The sequence below is a fragment of the Falco punctatus genome, assembly GCF_963210335.1.
Source record: "Falco punctatus genome assembly, chromosome: 1".
In the NCBI taxonomy this organism is placed as follows: domain Eukaryota; kingdom Metazoa; phylum Chordata; class Aves; order Falconiformes; family Falconidae; genus Falco; species Falco punctatus.
This window is the reverse complement of record NC_137580.1, coordinates 70,969,625-70,994,648: the sequence shown is the minus strand read 5'-3', so window position 1 is coordinate 70,994,648 and position 25,024 is coordinate 70,969,625. Positions and strand designations below refer to the sequence as shown.

At 46.4% G+C, this 25,024-nt stretch overlaps 2 protein-coding genes across 3 annotated transcripts in view; both read right to left on the bottom strand.

The window, feature by feature from the left end:
• Positions 1–10,360, bottom strand: part of LOC308055311 (alcohol dehydrogenase 1) — a gene marked incomplete at its 5' end in the record, with an annotated part of 231,269 nt that extends 220,909 nt beyond the window's left edge. Inside the window, one exon of the mRNA XM_080369152.1 lies at positions 10,229–10,360. Coding sequence (XP_080225278.1) covers positions 10,229–10,360 — 132 coding nt within the window. The remainder of the gene's footprint in view (positions 1–10,228) is intronic.
• Positions 10,361–11,041: 681 nt separating this feature from the next.
• TRMT10A (tRNA methyltransferase 10A) lies at positions 11,042–22,951 on the bottom strand. Of its 2 annotated transcripts, XM_080369225.1 has the most exons (8): positions 22,662–22,936; positions 21,260–21,561; positions 20,079–20,241; positions 18,108–18,179; positions 17,508–17,582; positions 16,358–16,507; positions 15,030–15,135; positions 11,042–11,460 (listed from the first exon to the last, which is right to left on the bottom strand). In XM_080369225.1, the coding sequence occupies exons 2-8, from the start codon at positions 21,532–21,534 to the stop codon at positions 11,294–11,296; spliced, it is 1,008 nt and encodes a 335-aa protein (XP_080225351.1). In that variant the 5' UTR covers positions 21,535–21,561; positions 22,662–22,936; the 3' UTR covers positions 11,042–11,293. The 2 variants fall into 2 exon arrangements, with proteins under 2 accessions (XP_080225351.1, XP_080225350.1); XM_080369224.1 differs by lacking the exon at positions 15,030–15,135 and having other exon boundaries at positions 22,662–22,951.
• Positions 22,952–25,024: the final 2,073 nt, after the last annotated feature.

Here is a 25,024-nt window from a genome sequence, read left to right as displayed (position 1 = left end):
GCCAGCAGTAGTACCTCTCCATAGGCATCCTAGGCATCAGGAGCCAGCAGCTACCTGAACCCTTTCTTAGAGCTTCCACTATCAGACGCCTTCTCTTGACAATGTTCAACAGCATCGCAGACTCTACGTTACCCAAACATTACCTATAACGACAAAGAGACACACACGACACAAGTGCCCCTCTTTTTGCCCTCCAAGCATAAAAAATATCTGCCCGTGCTTCTTCCATTTTCTCCTTTTCTCCAGCTCTTACGGACACTAGTCCCACTCCTGGTGAGGACACAAAGACAGAGAGCGTGCCCCATGCCTCTTCAAAAGGCCTTAAAAGCACAACGAGAAACTCTAAATCTGATTTATTGTTGACCTCAGAGACACAGTTTTTATCTTCCTCTTGTGCCCAAGATGGCTTGCAAAACCAACAAAACCAACAACAAGTTACACGAGTAGCATGTAACCCGCAGGTGCAATGTCCTGAAATTGTTGTGCCTCAGGGCCACAAGCTCGTGGACTGCTATGCTATGGCATGCTGCAATGATAATCAACGTTTGGGGTGTCATTTTATCTACAATATAAAAATGACAGTGCTGGCTGGTAGCACCATTCTGGTGCACCATACTGGGTAAAACCCAAACATCCTTGGTTGTCATTTAATTTTACCAATCTCAATATTAGGCATGTCGTAAGTTGCTATTTGGGTAGAATAACACCCCTAAAATCCCCCAAACATATTGTACCAGGAATTATTGTATATAATACAAAGAGGTTGCTAAATAGCTAGTGAGATTCTAGACTTCTCTTTCACAAGACAGTTTCAATTCCCACAGAAAATCCATAAAAGTTTTTAGTGAAGAAGAGAACCCTCTCACATGAACTTCATTTTTGAAAACTTCAGTTAGCTATCCCAGGGGGGCGAGCTTGCTGTGCACCCTCCTCGCTGCCCTAAGGATCTTTAGCTCCACCACTGCATGGTCCTTGACCTGTGCAGATGACCACAGAACAATGCCCAGTTGCTGGCTTGTGTGTACCTCAAGTCTCTCACCTTTGGCCAGCGCAATGTCTCCCCCTGAAAGAGGTGCCCTCCCACCCAAACGGCCACCCTGCAAAGCCACCTGTTTGCCCGCCCCGGTCGCAGCGCTCCCCAGGGCTGAACACTGGGGGAGTGAGGAGCAGCTTCCAGGACCCCTGGCCCTGCCCACACCTCTTCAGCTGCTCTCGTGGGAGCTGCTGCCTCCTAGCAGGTCTCTGCCCTCCCAGGGGGTTTCCCTGGCTCACGGACCACTCCCCCCGTATGCTAAGATCCATCACTCCACTGGGGATGCGCCTGCACACAAGCCAGGTGCCTCAGCGAGTATTTGTTGAACTGGAGCCTGGATCATCACAGAAGAGATCAGATTAGCTCATCCCCCACGTGTGACATTTGCCAGGTGCCTTCAACAAACCAACTGTCTTAGACATTACAGTACCGAGTGTGCCAGGCAAGTGCCCGAGGCAAAGACGACTGTGAACATTAGGGACTGCTACTACCGGAAAGAGAAAAAAACCCGCAGGATAACGGTAATAACAGCTACTAGTCTGTTATTCAACCTCACAAACCAAACTCTACAACAGATAGCAACTATAAAGAGACAGGGGGCTGCCTCCCTGCGCACACAACCCTTAGGAAAGGCAGAAATCAAGAAGGCCTGGACGTCTCCTTTGCTGTTCTCACCTGTTCTCCACTTCACCCCCAGCGTTTGGCCTCAGCCCATCGGCGGAAGAGCCAGCCTGCCCTGAACAAAGACGCTGCACACGAGGGCCAGCGAGTTCACACAACAAAGACCGATTCTGAGTCAACGTGTGAACCTCGCTTGAGCCACGACACGTGGAAGAACAACCGGCGTGACTCGCAGCTTAGCTGCTCAGGCGAAAACTACTACTATCACTCTAGGAACATCCCCCATCCTCGGATGGTCCATCACATACCAGGTAAGACTTCCCGAGAGACCACACAGAGAGCCAGGACAACTGCCCTGGCACGCACAGAGAGAAATGTGAGCGCAACCACCATTTTGTTCCAAAAGTACCCACTGCTGCCGTTTCCCATTTCTAAGAGGAGCATTTCTGCAGAGGAAGCTGCTGCCTTCATTTCAATCGACTAAGCAGCCTTACCTGTCCTCAGCAAGCAATAACCTCAGCTTAGCTGTACTAAACTCTTTACAAGGTGCAACTACTACTCTTGCACCAAGACAACAAGTAACTGTTTCGGCTGTAACTACTTTCGGCTTAGTATGTGAACAGAATCAAGGTGCTGCAAATCCTCCACCAGCTACTTCGCAGCACTGCTGCTTTGCCATGTGAAATCCAGTTTGACTGGTATTCCACCAGAAGAACAGCGGCTCCTTATGAAATTCCTTTGAGCCTGGCTAAGAAAGGAGGGTTCCAGTTCTCCGTTAAATGCCGCGGCTCTCATTGAAAACCACAAGCCTGTTCTGAAGACAGCCGGACAAATGACACTTTTCTCCTGATTGGCACCACTCAGGGAGTGGGCTTCACCCCACCTGCCCACTCTCCAGGTCGTACCTGGAGCATCATTACTGTTGAGGTAGCGGCTGGTCACACCATCCTCCCTAACAGACTGCTTACGGCCCTCTGCCACCTACCCAAGTACGCCAGGTTTACCCAGGGTTTACACACCGTTCCATCAGCCCTGTATCAGGGCCTACAAAGGTCAGGTCCGATACCTCCCTTTTCCATCCTTCCAGCACAGAGTCTCCTTGGAGATCACCTGCCAAGTTAACTGCGCGTGTTTACTGTATGAAAGACTGTACCCTTTGGTTTCTTGCACAGGATTAAACAACACTCTGGTCTGTGCTGTAAGCAGCAGCCTGCCAAGAGGACACCCAGAAGGACGTGCCGATGTTCCCAAAAGGCTTGGGAAGAACTCTACTGTGCCTGAAAAGGTAATGGGAAGAAAAATGGGAAATGGCTCTTTATTGCGGCACACTTTCCCTCACTTCTCAACACTGTAACCTGAATTGATGGTCTCCGATTGCTAAGGAGGACAGCGCAGAACCAAAAAGAGGGATGTGAGCATCCCACGTGTAGCACATGAGAGCTTGGAAGGGAGACGGTGTCAACAGTACGACAGCTAAACTATAACTGTATCATGTTCAGATCATTAACGCTACTCTGCTTTGGTAGTACTGGGGAAAAAACATTGCACTATACAACAAGCAAGCCCAGGAGAAAGCCTCCTCCCCTCACACACAAAGCTTCTTTAGATTACTTACTGCCAGCAGTTTTCCTTGGGCTGACACCGTTCTCTAGAAGCAGCACACTGAGGTTCAGATGCAACTTTGCAGCTGTGCTCATAAATTCCAGTAAAGGATTCCTGCTGCCATAACTCTTTAGCCTCGAGCTGCAGGCTTAATGGCTTCCTCACCTGACTTCCACCAGTAGTTACCCGCCATCACTCTCATTCTCCTCCACCGTTACGCATTTGCCGTAGATATGTACTGCAATTCTCGGCAACTGTGTAGTAGAAGCTGTAACAATTAACCTAATGCAGTTAACCTACAGGTGTTCCTGTTCAAGCGAGCGACAGTTTCAGATGTGTTTTCTGCTGCACACCCTTGCTGGGGACTAGTGTTAGCCCTACGTTTCACACTGCCTTTAAGCGCTGCAGAAATGGAGTCAAGCCACTCCTTGACACGTTGCTTTCTCTTTTGGAAAAGCTTCTGCAGAAACGATTCCAAGCCTCTGCACAAGCTGCACACAGACTGGGACTCCAGGACACGCCTCTCCCCCAGCGTTCCTCCCCATCCGTCAGCTCGCGCTACAGTGCTCGCGTCCAGGGGAGTTCTGACCTCGGTGACACAGATCAGGAAAAAAAGGTAAAGACACGAGGGCTACAGTACATGGATTCCTATCATGGTGTGCGTTCTTAGTTCTCTGGAGGATGGTGTGGGACTTCAATGGCCAGATTTCCCACTGCCACCACCCCCGTGGGGAGACTACTGGCTTTGGTATTTAGCATTTACCCCTTTAGTTGCTCTCCCCTACCTGGAAGTCGCTATGGGCAATCGCTGGTGGATCGACACAGCTGAAACTTGTTCTCTAAAAAGCAGCCTGTAAATCTGGCATGACACATGCAAGGGGCTTTCCGCGTAGTAAACACTCTTAGCGTTTCCTTGCGGTGTCTCTGAAGTGCCGCGTACACGGCGCTCATGCAACATCACCTTTTGCAGGCTGGCGGCCTTAGCTCACACTGTGGCTAACCTGATGGGACACCTTGGGCTAGGCCGTAAAGCCCACACTCACACAGCTACAGCTAAATGGAAACACATGCAAAAACTGTCACGAATCAGCTTCTCTTCTTTCATGGTCACTATCCTGTACGTCTTCTAGGTGCTGGATAAAATCAGCCAACTTTTGGAGACAGACTCCCTTACCAAGATCCAAGAATGGTTTGCAAGGGCAAGTAAACAAGGTAACAAAGATACGCGCCTGCATCCCTTTCTGAGAAGCACGCGCTCTTGTACATTCACATCAAACCCTGAAATTCTCATCGACCTGAGCTGAGTGGCGTTGCCGAGGTGGAAGGTATCGGGTCCAGCAAAGTGCGCTGGGCCCAGCTGTGGCTGCGCTGAGCAGTCAGGTGACAGCAGACAGAAAGTAGTCACTCACACCTCAGCGCTCTCCGGTTTGGTGCGGGGCGGAAAAACGCGCTCTCCCACTGGGGCTCTGGGCGGCTGCGGGCGGGCAGAAAGCAAACAAAATGTCTCTCTCGTGTCTTTAAGCCCTTTGAAAACGTGGTAAGGGAACTCCTGAATTCACCCCCAAACATCCAGATCAGCAGCAAGTGGGAATTTGAACAATATTTCTGCTACCTTCACGTTTCAGAGAAAGACTTTGTGCTCAGTCTGGTGGATTGAGAACTGACTGAGAAAGACGTGCTGAAATCTGAGGAAGGTGCAGCAGAAAACATCAACAGCCCGACTCTGCTGAAGCCTCTCCCTCCACATCAGAGAAGCCTAGACGGGGAAATGACTCCGGCCACGTAAAACCTGCAGGGAGGTTGCCACAATGAGGGATAAGCTAAACCCCACAACCAGAAATTTTTGGGTTCTCTGCAGGAGCGGTCTGCAAACTAGAACCATGCACGGCAATCAGTTAGCTGAGGGGAATGTGCTCGAGCTTGTCTAGACAACAATTAACATGATGAGGCGTGTTTACAGAGCACAGGGGAGTGGGAGACGGATGGCGCCAAGGATGGCACCAAGGAAAGATAACACCTTGCTGTTAATTGCTGGCAGTTAACCACCAATCAGGGATTGCCTAGTATGCAAGGCTTAGCTGCAAGAACCAATCTGTTTAAAACGCGCACCTTCTGAAAGAGTATAAAAACTCGTGCTTCTGTACAATAAATTGACATTTGCTTGCATCAAGCTGCGTCCCGTCTCTTCATTCGCCGCAGTTCTCCTCCTGTGAAAAAGGTAACTTTGTGATTGCAGTTGATCATGGCCAGCCTTCCACAAAAATGCTCCTAAGTACAAGCCACGCCAGGCAATTTGATACAAGTGTAGTTACACGTGTATCAAATTCGATACAAGTTTGATACAAGTACCAAGTTTTAGCAGCACCGGAAACCCCCTGGAGAGCAACCTCCTTTTACATTGCAGTGCACGGTTTACACCTACAAAGACCATCAGGGCACTGGACTATCTCCCTTACGGGGACAGGCTGACAGAGATGCACCTGTGTAGCCTGGGGAAGAGTGAGAGGGCATCTCCTCAGTGCACATAAATATCTTAAGGGCAAGTGCCAAGAGGATGGGGCCAGGCTCCTTTCAGTGGTGCCCAGCGTCAGGACAAGGGGCGACGGGCGCCAACTGAAACACAGGAAATTCCATCCGAGTGTGAGGGAAAACGTCTTCACTTGGAGGGTGTCGGAGCCCTGGCACAGGCTGCCCAGAGAGGCTGTGCAGCCTCCTTCCCTGGAGATACTCAAACCCCACCTGGACGCGACCCTGTGCAACCCGCTCGAGGCAAACCGGCTTTAGCAGGGGGTTGCACGACATGGCCTGCGCAGGTCCCTTCCAACCCCAGCCGTTCTGTGAGCCTGTGACATTCTGAGGTCTGCTCCTGTAAGTTACACGCAAGCTGAAACTCCCTCTGCCAGCAAACTCTGACATTCACCCTCATCTAACATCTCGCCCTCACTCTCTGCAGGCTACGTCAGGCCTCCTCAGACCTTTCCAGCTACCAAAGCCCACTCTTGCACCCTCTACCCAGTCAGGGCAAGCCAAACATACTGGCGCTGCCAAGGAACGCCACTGTCACCTCTTTGTGCCCCTTCTGAAGCACACAGAGGCAACACAAGCCAGTCCCAGCGTACGTGATCATTTTAACGAAGCCACTCATGCCAGCTCTGACGCTGCCAGCATTTACTATTGCTTGGAACTCAGCTGGAGGAGAGGGTGAAGAGGAATCTTACCTAAGAACTAGAAGGAGGAAGAGGAAACCTCCAAAGCAAGCACCTCTGCTTTTCGACAGCGGTGCCCAGTGAGGCTTCTTTGCCAAAGAGCAGATGTGCTTCTATACTCTCAGCTGCGTACCGGACAAAGCCAAACGAGCCTAACAGCATCCTAAGCCTAGCCTCATAATATACAGCTTGCTTTTCCAAAATGTTTTCCAGAAAGGCAGAAAGAACATCTTTTGTTCGCAACGCTGAGAAAGAGAGGTCCAGCGCAAGCAGACACGCTCTTCCCAGGGAAGAGCTACAGCTGAGAAAGCGTGGTGGAAACAAGAGGCCGTCCTGCCCTCACACTCTACCAGAAATCTCACCTGTACCACGGCCGCACCCAAACCACGGATATCCCTTTTCCAGCAGAGGCCTCCCCTATTCACAGCCGCTGAAGCATCTCCCAGCCACCTTCACATACAGAAATATGTGATCTGAGCACTTCGATTATAAAGACAGGCGTTCAGGCTTCCTAATAAAACAATTTGATGTTCATTGTATTTTGTCCTCAAGTCATTCAACCCAACCATGCTGCATAGGTACATGAGACGCGAGCTAAATGAGGAAAGGGACAGAGGCAACGCCTTTTGGCATCAGGGTCATCTGTTTGCGTGACTCAGCTCAGATAAGAGCCAGAACAAAAGAGCTCTTGTGTGTAGGCTTGGCTCTGCAGTCACAGACATACTGGGGTAGGAAGAGGGGCACCTTCTCACCCATTTCCCTTTCCAAAGCACGCGTGACTGTATTTGCTAGATGTCTGACAACAAAGCTCTCTCAAGGGCACTTCACCCATCCTAGTAATAAAGAAAGAACAAGGTTATGTTCAACGTGTGACTCAAGATAAGCATTAAAGCTGTTTGTGTTATGTTATCCTTGATCCCACCTGCCTGCCTTATTAGAGGCCTGGATTCACTAGCAGGAGAAGCTGAAGCAGATTCTTACAATCACGTCAGGGTGCAGCAGCGGCAGAGTAACTCTCAAAACTGCTCTGTGAGGCAGCGACGTTTCTGTGTCCTCTGATAAAATTAGATGGCCCAGCTTCTGAACTATTGCTTGTCCCTACCCCAAAAAGCTGGGAGTCTCTAGTCTTTACGATGTGTCTGCTGTTACTGAGAAGGTTCGGGTAGTACACTGACTTCAACAGTCACACATCCACGTCAACTATTGCTAAATGCTCCGTGAAGTCCTCAGCTTGCAAACTAAGCTTCTTCTGCAAGTACTGCTTTCTGTCCTTCTCCCGAGACGTAATCTTATCACTGCAGAGCTGGCCCACTCGAGAAATACGTGAACTCTTTGGAGTGCACAGCGAACGCAGAAGTAAGCAGGAGTTATGCACTGGATCGTGATGACTGAATACGGCCAAGTTTTCAGAGCCTTCTGAAAAACAAAAACAAACACAGAGCGCTAAACTCAGCTACCTGTGCAGCCGTTCCAAACAACGTCATGAAGCAGTCAAGAAGTAGAATAAAATGCATTAGAATAACACTGACTATTACCAGCTCTGTAACTTACTCGCTGTAGTTAAGTAAAGGAACACTTCAATTCTATCTGAGAACGACAGGAAGCCAGAAGAAATGCACTAACAGTGTCCTCCCAAGGAAGTCAGTCATGTCGCACACCTGGATTCTACAATTTACACCAGGGTAACCGACTTCCCCAACCCACACCCACTCTCCTTCTACATGAGAAGACAAGAAAAAATGTGTAACAGGTGTTCCCTGCAACAAAGTAAGATGAGATTAAAAATACTGAATCACTCAAATGTCCCCCAATACACATTGCTGGCCCCCTGACTTCTCAACCAGCTGCCCATTGCTGCAGAGGTAGGACGTACTACTTGGGGAGTCCACGACCTTCTTCACAGAGGCGGCCACAGACACTCGGGCATTAAACAAAGACACAGGACACAGCATGTGAAGTACGTGGCGGCACGTATATCAGGACCCAAGCAAAATACAGCACAAGGCCAAGACCGCTCAGCATGCTTTTTCCCAGGCGTGTCGGTCCATGGCCAGCCTACCAGCCTCCGCTTTCATGCTGCAAAAAGACGCCGGTGAGACAGGAGGACTGCCTCCCTGCTCTCTCAGGAGGAGTTGCAGCATCATGGCAAGCACTGGAGGGGTCACAAATCGCACAAGCACGCTTGCTTTTACAAGCTGTTCTCTCAGAACCTCTCACAAACGTCCAAAGCCAAAGGTTTCAGCGTCTCGCATTTGACCTGACGCTGGGGCAATTTTCATGTGCTGCAACTAATTTGGCTGTTTTCAACAGTAACTTCACACCGGACTCACCGCAAGAATGGGCCCTTCGGGGCTTCTTGAACACGTCACTTCACATAGCCGCAACCGGCTGCCTGAAAGCAAATCACCACTTTACTCTCTTAGGATCGTGTCTACAGCTGGTGAATACACTGATGAACAGCCAGGCACCTGAAGCATTTAGAAAAGGGTCAGTGCGCACATCGGTGTGAGTCCAGGACCGCAAGAACAGCCTCTTCTAGGTGGCTGCAGAACTGTAGGACGCTGAAAGGCTGAGAACGGCAGCAGCAGCCAGAGGGCTGAGCCCATCGAAACCCCAGTCTACTCTCGCTTGCTGTTCTATCTCGCCAGTGAACACATCCCGAGGACAGCATCCGGGAGAGACGACGCATGACCACAGGCATGAACTTCAGCCTAGTATCACCTGACGAGCTTAGCACAAAGAGAGAGCAAAGGGAAACAGCAGCAATGCCCCACCTCCTGGCTAAGGCGCCAGCGAGAGGACAGGAAGAGCGGGCGACTGAGACAAGCAATGTGTACAAAGAGGCTGCACAGCCGGTCCCCAAGCTGCTGTGATGCTGCCGAGCTGGAAGGCGCCCGGTGCTAAGAGCAACATACCGCAGAGCACCTTTTCCTTCTCTTTCTCCACAGGCAGGTAAGCTTCAGATTTGCAACAGCTTGATCTGAAAATACGTGCATGCGCACGGCGCGGGTGCGTTGGCCTAATTTCACTGGCAACGATGCAGGACAGGCTGCGTAATGCCGTAAGAGGCTTTCAGACCCACTCAGAAAGTCTCCAAAGTCCCCAGTTTGTCTGTGCCACCTGCTCGTGCACTCTCAAGCCTGAGGAGATGAGGCACGTGTACGAAACCATCTTAAGGAAACCTTAGAGAGGCTGAGGAGCCTTAGATCAGGTTTAATAGGTGCTATGTGCATTAACGCGCAGAACCTCAGCTGTAACGATGTAGCTCCTTGTAACTGCATTGCTTGACACGTTTACATCAGAGAATCACTGTAATAGATGGTGGGCATACTCACGCTGCACTTCTTGTTACAGAAATAAGAGCAGCAATGCTCTCATGAAAAAGCTGATCTCGTTTCTGGAACAAAAGCAATCACATTTCTGTAAAGCCTAACAAAAAAGCCCACATTACTTGAGCCACTAGCCACCCTTCTAACAGAACAGGCTTTTCTATGGCTATTCAAAAAGAACAGACAGAAACGCACCGACTGTAGAAAGCCACAACCTGTTGGTTGCCGACCCTTTACAGGCCTGTGGCGATCCCACTTCTAGTCTCCGTTTGAAAGCAGTAACAACAGAGGGAGGAATGAAAATGGATACAAGCCAAGCCATGCCTGGGTCAGCCCCCTGATTCCAGCTCAGCTCAGAACAACAGTTACGATGACGTCTTCTTACGCTCTTCAGCTGACCCGCGCAGAAGCTGTACTTGCTCAGAAGCTGCAGTTACCTGGCTAGTCCCTACAGGAGAAAGGGATGGGGCAGGCTCACAAGCCTGAAGCGAAGCCATGCTTCCACGGTCTCTGTTTCCGTCCTTTGCAAGAGCACTTCCGTCAGTTAGAAATGAGTGGAACCAGAACATCCAGCCAAAACTGAGACTATGCCTCTTTTTGTAAAGGAAAAATATTTGACAGAGAAAACAATGCACGCAAGATCATGTCATAAATCAGACCTACTGAAACTCAGTAAGTGACTTGAAAGAGAGAGCTCCTGTCTCCTGGTACTGTTCTGAGGCTCCATGATCAGTTTTGCTAAGAGGACCGAGAAGTAACCAAAAGCGATTTTGACGCCTCAACTCCATGCGCACCATGTGCCAACCAAGGCACGTGATTCGCGCTTGCGCAGACGTCCATCCTGCTCAAGCTGAAGTCTAAAGCATTGGCGTAACCCCACGCTTGTAGCTCATCTACCGACCCCAGCTATCTACACAGGGTATACAAGTCAGCGTGGCCCAGCTGATGAAGGCAGTTTGGTTGCCGGTGATTGTCTGTTGAGGAGCTCAGGAAAATTAGAATTTCTGCTTGTTTGTGCCGAGTGTTCATGCACACTTTGCAACGGCACTAGCGGAACAGGTTGTGAGGTCACCATTCACCGCTTTCAAGAAAACTTAGGGCAGAAACAGAGACGGCGGGATCCATTCAAATAGCAACTACTAATGCTCTTGGGTAACGTGCCCAACTTGGTATGTAGAAAAAGTCACATTTAAAAGAATTAAAAAAAAAAAAAAAAAAGGAATGCAATCGCTTCCTTGGGAAACAAAATTAATTCTACATTTGCCGTTAGTTTATTTTTTACAAAAATAAGCTATTAATACGGAAGCTTCAGGGTAAAAAAACGCATTTATCTTTGCCCTTCATGTCCAGAAACAGCTCTGGGCCAGCTACGGAACTATCGAGCATTGGGACAATCCGGCGTCACAAGGGCAGCAGATGGTCTTTGGAGCGGAACCACTTCACGTCCAAACTTCATCCCATGGACTACGTGTCCCATCTTTCCCATCGTCTCATTGTGAAGCCTAGTCGCTGTCCGAGTCGTCGTCTCCATCTTTTTTTCCAGACAGAGCACGCTTGGACGAATCATCGGCCTCTCCCAATGCAACAGCCCCTTTCCGCTGTGGCAAGACACTGAAGAAGGCGTCCTTCCAGTCTTTCTTCTCCAGGTATGCAAGGATGATCTCAAACACTGCAACATCAAGAAAGACCACCAGCTCTTCAACAAGGAGGTGAAAGAACTGCTGATAGCACCACCCCCCACATCCATCCTTACAGAGCTTCTCATGCATTCGCTTGCAGCATCTTCAGGCTAAATCTGGTGAAGCACAAGCAGAAGCGGACAAGGCAAGTCTGCTACAGCCACAGCCTAAAGCCAAGCACACTGTGAGCCCCCAGTTACTACCGCAGCGCTTTCCTGCAGCGGCTCCACTTTGAATTAATTGCCCTCAGGGACAGAGAGGAACGGCACCCCACTACTTCAGCTCTCACCACTGCCCTTTATACAGGCACTAATGCTTTCCCACATTCGTTTGACAGGAATATTGCTGTGGATGCACCTTGACAAGGACTTGGTCCCCTCCCTAACATAAGTGCAGCCCAAAGTCTTCCTGAAACCTGCCGTCATTGTCTTCCTCTTACTTTTCCACCTGCGCTTGTGGCAAAAATCCTTATTAGTCTCCAACTCCATGACCCCTTCTTGCCGTTTCTAGTATGCTGACTCTAACAGCCATCTCCTCCTCCTCCTCCTCCTGTTTCAGCTCCTAAAACTTTCCCTAAGTGACAATAACCCCAGACAGCATTACATACAAACCTCACTGGCAGATTCTTGCCCAGAACAACCCCAGGCTATCCAAAAAACCTCTCAACACAGACTGTGGCTCGGCAGCAGCAGGCAAGGCTGGAGGAGGCCCGCTGGCTGGTGAGTAAGCCAGACCTGGATGACAAATGTGGGACAGAGGGGTGGCTCGTCTGGCTTGGGGCTACAGGAATAGTGCTGACACCACCAGAGAATGCTGACTTCAAAGAACGTGCCCAGCACAAGAAGCCTCAGTGCCGAGCGACAGCATACGAGAAAGGTTCAAAGGAGCCCCGGAGGGAAAAAAAGCCTGACAGAGAATTAGGCAGGCATTCAGAAACGGGGGAGCAGCATGGAACTCATACTCGCCGAGAGCCAAGTTACAGAAAACTGTCACATTTACTAGAGGTTTCCTGCACCCAGGCTGACGGGACAGCCAGCTGCTCCCTGGGACGCTGATACTGAAGAGCTGGCCATTTCACTAAGCAGGCTATTCACCTGAAATGTACTGTGAAGGCATGAGCTCTCAAAGGACTGTATCACTATCGCTGTTACTGCAGAAAGCACCTGTGGCAAAAATGCCGGCTGAAGAGACAAGAGGAGTGTAAGGAGCACGTTTCTTCTCCCTTGCCTTGGAACTTCCTTTATCTGCATAGTGAAAACGGAACTGATGGAAACAGAGTGGCTTCCACAGGAGAACAGAGGCTCCTTGGATGGGCTGCGATAGCAGCAACAGTCTTGTGCAAGGACACAAGGCGGCAGTGGGAACAGCCGGCAGCCTCCACTGCAGGCTGGAATGAAGCAACACCATCTTGTAGCGTACGTTACAAAGCATTAGCCTTGGCATACAAACCTGAACAGAAGGAAACACACTCTCCCAGCTACACCTGCAGCTGTGCTTTGCAACACAGTGTTTTACATGGATCTCAGATCATCCAAGTTTGATAGTTCCAGGTCGAGTCAAGGAAAAAAGAAAAGTCTCCTCTTACACCGTGTCAGTTTCCTGGCATCAAGTATTTCACACATACCCGTCTCCCTCATGCCTTTTTAACATGGCAATGCAGGCACTGAACTGCCCGTGCAAATGCATGGAGAGTCAATCCCAAGAGAGGAGGATTCTAAGTAAATAAGCAAAAAGCAACAAGCAAGTTGCCCTGTTACTGACGCCACCAGTCTCCCACCACCAGACGGCCGGTTTCATTAAGGCGCTTCAAAGCCTGACAAGGCCGCTTGGAAGGACTTTCGCCTTCTACAGGACTTCCCAAATTCACACCTGTCACAAGAAGCTCCCCAGGGACAGGGCAGGCCCTGCAGTCTCCTCTGCTGAGCCCCATACCCTCCTCGGCTTGCTTCCACTGCTGCACCGAGGCCAGAGTTACCAAATCAAAAGAGAAAGGGCGAGCAATGGTGCAGTTACACTAAGCAGCGCGGTGGATGTACTCACAGCAAAACACAAAAACCTCGGTGCAAATGTCCTTCTCCTCACCTACACAAAATTTAGAACATGAGACTGGAGAGGCAGCTTGATTCTCTCCACCTTACTCATGCCTTACTGCCCTGAAAGCTGTCTTTTAGGCTCAGCTTGTAAGCTGTCAGGGTTACAATATACAACAGCCTTTGGGACAGCTAGTAAAGGCACCTCTGCTTTTGGTGGTGGTGGGGTTGTGTTTCTTTCCTGCCCAGAAACCTTAAGCAAAACACTGCTCTAGTATAATCCTTGCCTTACGAAGTGTCTCTGCACTAAGAGCCTTTCAGCCGTGATTTGAAAATGTTTGAGAAGGGCAAGGGAAGACAAGCTCACACAAAATGAAAGCTCACCAAATAAAGTGCAGTGAAATCAAATGCCTAAATACCTGGCACCAGAAAAATGCACAAGACCATAAAGCAGATAAATGAAAGCATCAATCTAAGTGACCCAGTATATCCAGCCCTTAAACATGTAGAAGAAAGCCTTCAGAAATATTGACACTAGAGGTCAGTATAAGATTATTGCAGGAAAACTCCAGCACAAAGCTATAGCTGGGATAACTTTGGATTAGTAACTCATAAAGTCCTATTATTGCCTACATAAAGCTACGGCTGAAGATCAAGTTTTAGAAACGTAAAATCTTAACAAAGACATGGATTCCGATGATACTACTATATTCTCCTCCACATTTAAACAATCTTTACTAGCATGCAAATACGTACCTCATCAACCAATGGCATTTTAAGAAAATAAAGTTATCAACAAGCAATGTGTTACAGAATCGAATAAACTTAAAATAAACTAAGGTAAGATAAAAGAATGTGAGGTGGGGCAAAACAGACTTGGACACCATGTCAAAAACTTCCACAAAGGTCTGAGTAGGCTCTATTTTGCCTGCACTTTTGTTTAATGACAGGGAAAGGTAATCTAATAGTGGAACTGAAAGTTTAAACGGAGTAGGATTCAAGACTTGGGTGAGCAATTGTATACTTCAATCAGAACCAAGAAAGCAGGTGCAGATACAGCTATGAAAACTCAGTCGGTGGAGTACTGCTGATAACAAATGAGGCGAGCCTACAGGTACCCAAGGAGTTACTGCTGAACAAAACTGTCCAAAGAGGTGAAAGCATTACAAATGTTTATCCTTCCCTGGGATAAAATACATGGGAAGTTTCAGCATTTTACTCACTTATACATTAAGCCTGGAAACAAGGCCAGGATGGTATGACTGTCAAAATTACTCATGGGACGTGTCAACACAACAGGAGGTGCACTTTTAAGGGGCTAAGACGCCATCCTTTACATTTAATTGTGTCTAAAACAGTTAAAGGCCAGGTCAATTACTGTATCCCAAAGGCAACTAGATTCAAGTCCTATCAACATCACCAAATAAGAGGTAGGCATCTACAGCACAGTGCACATGTTGAAGGTTCAAATTCTGAATATCACAAGTATATTCTAGAATAAAGTCATAATTTTGTGATTTAAAACTTACCATGATTGACAGCTAACACTTTCCGACTGTTCATCTTGACAAAATTCCCAAGCGGGAGCTGCGCGTGACCAATTCCCTGCTCTACAGCTTTTCTGTAAGTAATTCCCTGTGGGAAAGACACCAAAACAACTGGAATGAGAGTCACCGTTTCAGAGCAGCCCATACAGTTTCCTACAATTACATTTTCTGGCAAGAGTTTTGCCCACAATCTTCCTTTAGGAGATGATTACAAAAGAGAAACTTACCCTGATTACACAGTACCTGCTTCAAGGGCTACCTCTGTAAAACTTGATACTTTGCATATATGACACATTGTGAGTACTGTCAAAAGGATCATAAATAAAACTCGTGCATGCAGCCACAGTTCTAGAAAGTGTCAGCCACAGCCTGCTTTAAAGGTGATCTTACAAAGTTACTCAGATCACAGTAACCAGGTATTTTTCCAGAGGAAGAGTAAAGGATAAAGAAATGTTGTTTGCTTTTTTAAACCTGGCAACTCCCGTGTCCAAGATGGGAAAAAAAGACCTCTTAACACTGTGCAAACACTTTATACCATAATGACTATACCAAGGATCTGCTTTAGCTCCCTCCTAACTTTCAGCTGTGGACTAGTTGCTGAGGTACCACTTCGTAAGGTTTAGGACCCATTCCTTTTTGGGGGGATCATTGAAAATATCAGCATCACATTGCAATATTAAACATGTCACCAGAAACTACATAAAAGTATCTTCGAAGAAAAAGCAGTAACAGTGCTTTAATTTCCTGGCTGCAGTCTTTGTGACATTCCAGGTCCACACAGCATGATCCCACATACAGGTATGGAACCAGATGCCAAAGGTATGTCTGTTACTTAGCCAAGTTCTCCTGACAAGCAAACGCATTAAACTGAGACATCCAGGATTCAAGCGCTGTTCTTCATCTGTATTTGGGCACATGCACATACAAGCGCACGCACATGCACAGACACACAAGTACATGAACAGAAACCAAACCCTTTTGTCTGAAAATATAACCCTCAGTAAGCTGAGCAGTGTTAGTAATTCCATTCCTAAATTTAAAATTAAAAAATAAAATCCTAAAAAGATCGGCATGGCTGCACTTTGGAACACAACCTATTGCTAGCAAGTTTTACTTTATAGCTACCAGAACTACCAAGTCTTTTTCCCCATTTCTTCAAAACTTTTTTGAATTAAGTCTTTTTTGAATAACTTTTCTTGTTATTTATTTTTGTTAGCTCACACAGGAACAGCATTAATGTCAAATAAGGTGCAAGGGGGGAAAAAAAAAAAAAAAAAAGGCTCTGTAAGGAAACGGACCCCACAGTTTACCTTGTGGTGATTGTGATCCACCAGTCCTCCAATCACATAGGCTTTCTTCTCATCGAGCTCACTGAGAACATCTGGGGAATCTGAGGTAAGATATACTAGGTCTTCTTTCTTTATTAGCTCACTGTAGTGCTCTGTTCTAATTTGGATATCCTGAAAAAAAGGTAGTTGAAAGAAGTTACATTCAATTATTTCTTATTAATTGCTGGGCAAGATTTACAGACCCAAGATGGAACCAGCAAAAATAAATCCAATAGTATGTAGTCATTCCGCACCCCTCATTCATGTTTAAGTACATAGCCATAGCACAGTGCAGATCGATTTCTGCATAAGTAACTCACAGTTCCTACAGCACTGACTTGTAAAAATCACCAGAAAATTTTCTGAAACCCCAAAAGAACTTTACAAATCCTTAAGCTCTTGTGATTCCTTTCAAATGTTAACATATTTCTCCTAGGGATCCAAACAATTTTCAAGTCCACCTTCCTAAAAAAAAGTCAAACCAGAAGTAAATGCTTAATTAACATGACTTCATTGATAAGAGAGGTTTATGCTATGCTTCTGCAAAGCAGCTATCGCAGAAGACATGCTAAAAGTAAAACTTTTTCTTTACACAGAGTGCTCTTCATCTGAAGTTGCTGGAATACTGGTTTAACAGGAAGTCGCAAAGAAAGCCAACATGAGTTTGACCATAAGACAATCCACTTCTCTAAAGACCACTTTAGTGTTGAGAGGCAACATGACTGAAGTGAAGGTGCACACAAGAGAATCACATCATGACTTCAGAGCCTTATTTTTTGCCAAGAAAAAAACCCCCATTGTTAAGACAGATGACTGTCAGAACTGCCGAAATCAAGCAGTCTTGCTTGGTCTATCAGAGAATGGAAACTGTTTAATAACACCGGTAAAAATAGATGTGTGCAGAGTTTTTCAAGCAAAAATCAAATCTAGATTCAACACAAGCAGTCTTTGGCTTATTTAAGTTAAAGTAGTTAAAAACACAAAGACCCACACCGTTTCTAACATGCTACTGCTCTGACGTCATAGAAAAACCCACATGGAAAAAGCACAGGTCCCTCACAACTAACAACCTAGTTAGCAACTATAATCGGGACGACTTTTTCTCTTTTTACAGAAATAGTCAATTATTCACCTTCCAGTTCACCCATCCTTTGTCGTTTTCATTCATGTTGCACTTCAACTGTCCCCCGTGGCTGGTCAAATAAAACTTCGAAAAGAACAAACAAGAGGTACAAAATACTGAAATGTTAACATGTCAGTCTGTTTCCTCTCTGTACAACACACTTTCTACCCTTAACTATTTGCTGGGTTTAGTTCTGGGGGTTTTTTGCTGGTATTTGCTAGTTCTAGTTGCTAGTATTAAAACCAATAATTCTTTAGATGAAGTGGTACTAAGACCATATTCATACATATTTAAAAGACAAATATGCACTTACAGTCCCTTTTTTTTTCCCCATCTGTCGAAGATAATACTGGGCATCACAGTATCTTAGCGGCATGCCAGTATTTGGCACTCTTCATCTGCATGCACCCACTTTTTTTCATATATATATGGAGAATTTTGTAACATGTGGCTTGAAAATTAACCTACTACAATAGAAATAATTCTCTCACTAAAAGAGGCAGATTAAACTTTTTTTCTACTACAGTTCTCACCACTTAAGCCACAGCTACCTTTCTCATATGCTTGATACATGGCAATACAGTCAGTGCTCTGTTTGTTTAAACATACCTGCACAGGATGGAATGCTTTGCGGTTTTCTGCATAACATCTCTGAATTTGCTTGTGAAGCTTCTTAACATCCTGTATACAACACAATTTGTTTTTACATAGTCCTTCAGACAGAGCACCACAAAATGCTTTACCATGAGCCAGTCAGAAGCTAAAGAGAGGAAAAAGGAAGCTTTTAACTGGCAAAAGCGATACTGATAGTGTGGACATCAAACCCTGAGAAAAAAACAGCCATTGTGAAGGGATTACGCTGACAAGGAAACACATCTTCCACAAAAGTGTGTTTAGAGACACCTCTACATGTGTGCTTGATTTGCATTATTCTAGGAAATAAACAAAAAAAAAAATCACTGGAATTTAATCATATGTAATAACATACTCAAAATTATCTGAGGAATCAAGCAGATTTATCGTTGTGACAACACCCATGAAATACATGAGAAAACCCTGAGAACATAACAGTTCGTATTTCAGAAAACTGCGTTTGCTTAATTAACGTGAAGAAGCCCTAAATAATACAAATAATTTAGTAACTGGCTCTGGCATTTTGACCTGAAAAATTGGAAACAGGTAACCAGTACTACTTAAAAGGCAACAGACTTACTTTTCAGCTAGTTACGGTTTTTGTATGGTATATTACATAGTTTTATTCTCAGTGCCCCCAAAATAGCCGTTTGTAAGTATAACTGATTCCCATTTTAAAATGAAATATCATTATATTGCTTTTATTCACGTAGTACTTTGAGAATGTTTTGTTATCTCTGTAAACTAGACTTTATCATTACAGTATTGTAATGCAAGTTTTTACAGACACTAGAAAAGCATTTAATTCACCCCATTGCCAAAGGCCACAGCCACCTTCGCTTACAATGCTTCAGCCTTGCCAAACATGTGCACAAGTGCCAGTTTTTAGATCACACTTAACAGGGGCTCTGCCTGCCTGACCAAGGAGGGAAATGTGTTTCACGAAGGACAAAGCTCAGCAAGAAACGCCCAGTCAGCATCTCCAAAACTATCAAGGGGGTTCTCTGGTCTCTCCTGGAGCGCTGCTGAAGGGTTCCTCAGGGAACCAAGTTCCAAAATGCCATCTGGAGCTTCCCAAAAATTCTGCAGTGAGGCAGCAAAAGCCTCCGCTAGTGCTATACAAGCCCTGCATTACACTCAACAAGTAGCCAGACTGGCTTTGCAAAAGCTTGAATTCAAGCAGTCCTGCAGAACAGAAAAGTCCCCGGCAGCAGCAGGGCTCAGGATAACAGGGAGGGGAGAGGTCTGCCTCAGAAACCAAAGGCTGTACTCTTAGAGGAGGCTGCAGATTAACATACTTTCCTAGTAGAGTTAAAGCTTTTTGATCTGAAAGCACCACACCAAGTGCCTTGTTCAGTGGCTGAATATATCATGCTGAACTTTCTTATATTTACCTACCCTGTGATCATCTCACCCATCCTTTCATCCACTCTAAAATTTTAGGTATGAGCAGAATAGCGTCCTCCTGTCCCAACTGCTTCTCATGTGACTGAGAAGAAAAGCTCAGTATCATCATAATGCTCAAAATTCTCATTTCCACAGATACTTACTAACACGGCTGGGAACCTCACATCTACTTTGAAAGAGAAAGTAACTGGATGTGGCATTTGCAGCCCCTCTAGCAAAACTATTTTGAGGCAGAATTGCATCTAACTTCATGGTGAACACACGGCACAAACTGTTTCCATATTCCTGGTTTTGGAATCAAATCAACTTACTGCATCTCCATGAAGGCAAACAAAATCTTTGGCAAGCTTAAATAAAGGTAACATTCCAAACCCTAAAAAATTCAGCTACTGACATAAGCAGGTCTGGGAGTCATCACAATCTGAAACATACTAACTGTCCTCTCCAAGTTGCTCTCCAGTTTCTGTGCTCTGACATTGCATCAATACTGTCACCAGAGATTCTTTCAACATGTATATGTGATGGGTAAGTTTCTTTTACCTTCAGCACCATCAGATCGTCAAAGCTACAGTCCACAATGAGGCGAAGTGTACTAGGAACAACTTCCCTTCGCATACGCTTTCTGACATTCCCTTCATTATTGGAGTCCAATTTTGACTGACGTTCTAGTTTTCTCTTCTGGCGTTTTTCTTTTCGTTTCTGCCTAAATAAACAAACAAATCTTCAAAAAACAGTGCCAAATCTGCTGAGGTATGTGTTGTGCACATAAATGCATACTTTTATATCAAGGTGGTTGTCCCCTGACTGTGGTAGTTTAAACTTATCCTGTTGCTTGCATTTGTGCTAAGCTGATACCAGCATGAAACACACACTCCATCTTTCTGAGGTTCTCTATGTACCTCCAAAGACAGGCATCTAACACAAATTTAATGAAGTCAGTAGTGGAAGTCATGGATTTAAGGATGCTCTGAGTCAGGTCTCATAATAGAAACAATCAAAAAGATTGTCAAAATTGCAGTATCAGGGTCAGAATGCGGGAGGCAATTTACCTCCCCTTCCCCTGAACAGTTTTTCAAAAGGCTTCCGAAGCAATTGTTTCTTCCTCCTGCTCCCCCAGTGCGAGCAGGCAGTTAGTCGGGAGATCACATTCTGGAGACAGCTACTTTAACAACCACTGCCTCAGGAAGTCACTTCACATTCAGCACATCAAGGATAAACTACGATCAGCCCACTTGCAGATGCATACGCACCCTCTCAGCAGAAAAAAACAGAAGCTCATCATCTTCCAAAACTATGTTAACAAATCATAAATCAACATAACTTATAGCACAGCATTTCATGTGTCAAAAGAATTTTTTTTATTCACAGTCTTTGTAAGATTCACCAAGTACCAGCACCATGGAAAGAGGGCACAGCCCATTCAGAAAGGCACAAGGCCACATGCTATTTCTCCCTTCTGACAAACCAAAACCACGCAAGTTTGAACCTCTCCTGATAGCCTCGGCAAGCTGAGAAACACTTCCAGTATGAAGAGGGGATGCTTACCTTTATACCTTCTTCATATGCAGGTGGAGTAGCCTGCTTTAAACCTGGCACGGGAGAAAACTGGTTCAACTGCCTTCACTTGCTAAAGCAACCTACACAGAAATTCTGCTGACACATGGTTACTATTGGCACTAAACACTAAAAATGTCCTTGGAAAGCTATTTTGCAAACCATACCTCCGTAGATCTTTCTGTTCTTCCCACTGTTTCTGCTTCAGAAGCTTCTTCCTTTGCCTCTTGGACACAGGCTCAAGGCATTCTTCCTTGTCTGAGCCTGCCTCCTGTTTCCCTACTGGGCTGTCACTTGACTTCACCTCTCCTTCCACATCAGGACCTTCAGGGGACATGGCATTTTCCATTGGCACCTCTGGCCTTCCTGTTGGCATTTCTGATGACATGAGCTTTTGGCCACGTTCACCAACTTGTTTCTTAACAAGTGATAAATATTTCATGAAAAGCAAACTTTTCCCTCACCAATTCTGTAAGACAAAACAATAGTATGAGTGTTATTAACAAGTTCGGATAGAGTAAGTATCACTCTGCACCTACCATAAACCTGAATAAAGAAACAATAATGAATAAGAGATAGCCTTTTTTTGTCTAAAGCTAGGTTAGTGTCTCTGCAAACAGTAACACATAAAATACTGCAGAGATAATAACCTGTGTTCAGTTCATGTCTAAAACTCTGCCTGCTACATCCACAGCTATTCCAGAGTTTGCAATTAAAAATTTTGTGAAAACACAACTGCGTAAAAGTCAGGAATCATACTGGCTTAAATGTAAAACAAAAAGCATAAGCAGTACTATTGTGTGTACAGAAACTATTTTCAAACAGAAAAAATCAGAGGTATCTTTCAATATAACTATGGCAGCATGTTAGAGAAATATAATTTTGAAGAGACTAAAGCCCGGGGGGGGAGGTGGGGGGGAGGAGGGGGGTTGTGTGTCTGTGAACTAGCTGTACCCCTCCAAAAGCTAGTTTTTATTTCTTCTGAGAACCAGAAACATTGACCATCTGTCAGGGGACAAAACACAGGAAATAAGGGAATGAACAACCTAAACTGTTACTCAGCAAAACACTCTCCGTTCGAACCAAATACAATTATACCATCTCCTTTCCAATGGCAAGTATTGTTTTTTCATACTAATGTGCCCCTATACTCAACGGTGGCACAGTTTTTCCAAAGATAACTACTTCACTGGAGAACACTGCATCTACAGAGCCAACATGCAGAAACAATGCCCTGGCTTCTTCAGTAACAGAAGAACCAGAAAACTCAGAGCAGCAGAAAACCGTAAGGTTTGGCTAACACACCCCGATGTCCCAGTACGGGGCTGCTAAGACAGAAGGTCGAGGGAGTAGAGACGACTGTGGGTGCCAAACACCATGGCCTCGCGTGGCATGAGCCTGCCACCACCACAGCACGCACGCCCCGCAGATACTGAGTTCTATACATACATCTGTGTACATATATATAGATACGTATACACACATACAACTATATATACGCGTATCTATGTATACACACATTATATACGTAGAAACACACACATTATTTCTGCTCACGCGCCAAAGTACCTCATAACTCCACAGGACCAACCTCCCCCGCCCACAGGAGCCCGCGAGGGCCGTGATCCCCCCACAGGGGGCAGCTCCAGTCGGGCGTGGCCAGGGGGGTCACACTCCCCAGGCCCTTGGGAGGCCGCCATTTTCTCCTCCTGCCATCTGAGGAAAGCCAAAGCCGAGCCCGATCCCCAGCTCCCCGCTCCCCCTCACCGCCTCAAGGGGTAACGGACGCGGCGGGAGAGCCCAGGCAGCAACGTACTCGCGAGCCGCCCCACGCGCAGGGCCGCGGGCGGGGGGGGCCCGCGGAGGCGAGGAGGCGGCGCAGAAACCCCCACCCCGCGCGCGCACCTCCCCGCCGGCCACGACTGCAAGTCCCGGCGAGCAACGGGCGGCGGTCACGCGGTGCTGAGGGGGCGGGCTCCGGCACGCGCGTCCATAGGCGGGCTCCCCGCTCCGCCCCGAGGAGCGGCTGTTGGCTGCGGCGGGGAGGGAGAGCTGCGCTCGCTCCGGTCCCGCCGGGCGCGGCCGGGGGGGGAGCTACGCTGATGGCTCTGCCCGGAGTCGGCTCTGGTTTCACCTGGAACAGTTTGCCGCCGAACTAAAAAAAAAAAAAAATAAAAAAAATAAAAAAAATACATTTTTTAAAAAGCAACAAGCATTACAAATGCGTTTGAAGATCAGCCTCGGTTTGGGTGGGTTTTTCGTTTGGTGTCAATGCTTGTAACAGACACTGGCAAGCTGAGGCTGTTGGTGGCTGCCGCCGCCCCTGCCAGGGCGGTAGTGAGTGGGGGTGGATGCGGCCGTGGCCAGGCTTCAAGGCCTGCCCTTGCAGGCAGGTGCGCAGAGGAGCAATTGCTTTGAAATTAGTAGGAGTACGTGCTGGCAGTCCCAACAGGTGTGCCAGTGCCCCTCTGAGAAAGCTGTGTTTCCCCCACCTTATGGCTGTGGTGACTCCACGGGATTAAGAGCAGTGAAAAGTAAGAAAACCTTATTTTTATCTGATGGTTTTGATGACACTACTGAGTTCACGCAGGGGCCAGTGAAGTATTTTTAAGCGGTGACATTCCTGAGAGCAGACTTCTAGCTCCAGAGGTCCCTCAGCAGAGCTGTGTTCCCTGCTCCCTTCATGCTTTGTATTTTTAAAGGCTACTGCCAATTAGCTTTTTGAACTCTAGTGTCAGTACTCAATGAAGGGTGACATTCTTTTGCCTCCATATAACTTCATGAAAGAATGCTGCCCTGGTACAGGAGTCAGTTCTGGAGACTGGGTGTATATTTTATGAGGAAAAATGTATTTTGGGCAGCCTAAATATATGGATATCTTCACCCCTGGTTAATGAGGCACACAAAGTTAGCAAACATACGAGTGCATGCTACCATAATACCCTTTTCATCTGCATCCATGTTTATCTCAAGTTTCACTGATTCCATATATACACACCCTTTCAGTTTTAGGGCTGGTTTCAGGTTTGCTATGGCTATGTTAAAGTCACAAAACTGTGTGGTGTCACTATAGTAAGATGCTGACCTACAACTGCTGTTGGTATTTAATATTTATTTTAATTTGTGATTCCTATTCCCTGCATTACTTTAAAAATAGCTAGATTTGCATTTGCTTTTGCTAGCATCTATTTAAAACCACACTTATGTTACTATTAATATCTAGCTTTGCAACACCAGCGTCGCACAAGTCCAAGTGAAGTCCCTGTGAAGAATCCTTCATTTTCTTTTGGTCATTAAAAGGCTGCAGATCAGTTACCAATAGAAGCCTACTTGCTTGCTTGCTTTTTTAAAAAAGCAGAAAGCATTAAAAAATTCACATAATACTCAGATGTGCTTTTTCTTAGAATGAAGAAACTTCTTATGCATTTTGATTTACAAATCTGTTTTTCTCACATTGCACTTTCCAAAGCAGCAGTATTGCTTGTCCAGACTCCTATGTCCTCAGACACTGATAGAGGGTAATGCAGTGTTTTCTGAAGTCTGCCAAGTGCCAAGTGGTGACAAAGCAAAATGAAGATCTGAGGAGTTGCAAATATTGAGAAAGAACTGTCTGACTGAATTTCATCGTTCTGATAGAGCCATACCATGACTTTTCAAGATGCTCCTTCAAATGGCGAGCTCTCCCCAGCAGCAGAACAAACTGAGCACACCATTGTTTAAAACTGTGTATTGAAGCATTTTGTACAAACAACACTACAAGTCAAGAGACAGAGTATGGAGAGAAGAAAAAAGATACTCGGTGGAGTCTCAGGTGTGGACGCAGACATCATTCTCCTTGGGCCAGGTCTGACTGCGGCACTCCTGAGGTGAGGCTTAGGATACGAGTGGCACAGACAACTCACATTTAGCCAGTGGCTTTGTTGGGCATCTCC

Excerpts from the sequence above, each read along its gene's own strand:
- TRMT10A (XM_080369224.1), bottom strand. The coding sequence starts at position 21,534 with ATGAAATATTTATCACTTGTTAAGAAACAAGTTGGTGAACGTGGCCAA. Across the intron at positions 16,508-17,507 it reads AAGGATGGGTGAACTGGAAG|GATATCCAAATTAGAACAGA; the intron begins GTGAATAATTGA and ends CCTTTTTTTCAG. Across the intron at positions 11,461-16,357 it reads TGGATCACAATCACCACAAG|TGTTTGAGATCATCCTTGCA; the intron begins GTAAACTGTGGG and ends TTGATGTTGCAG.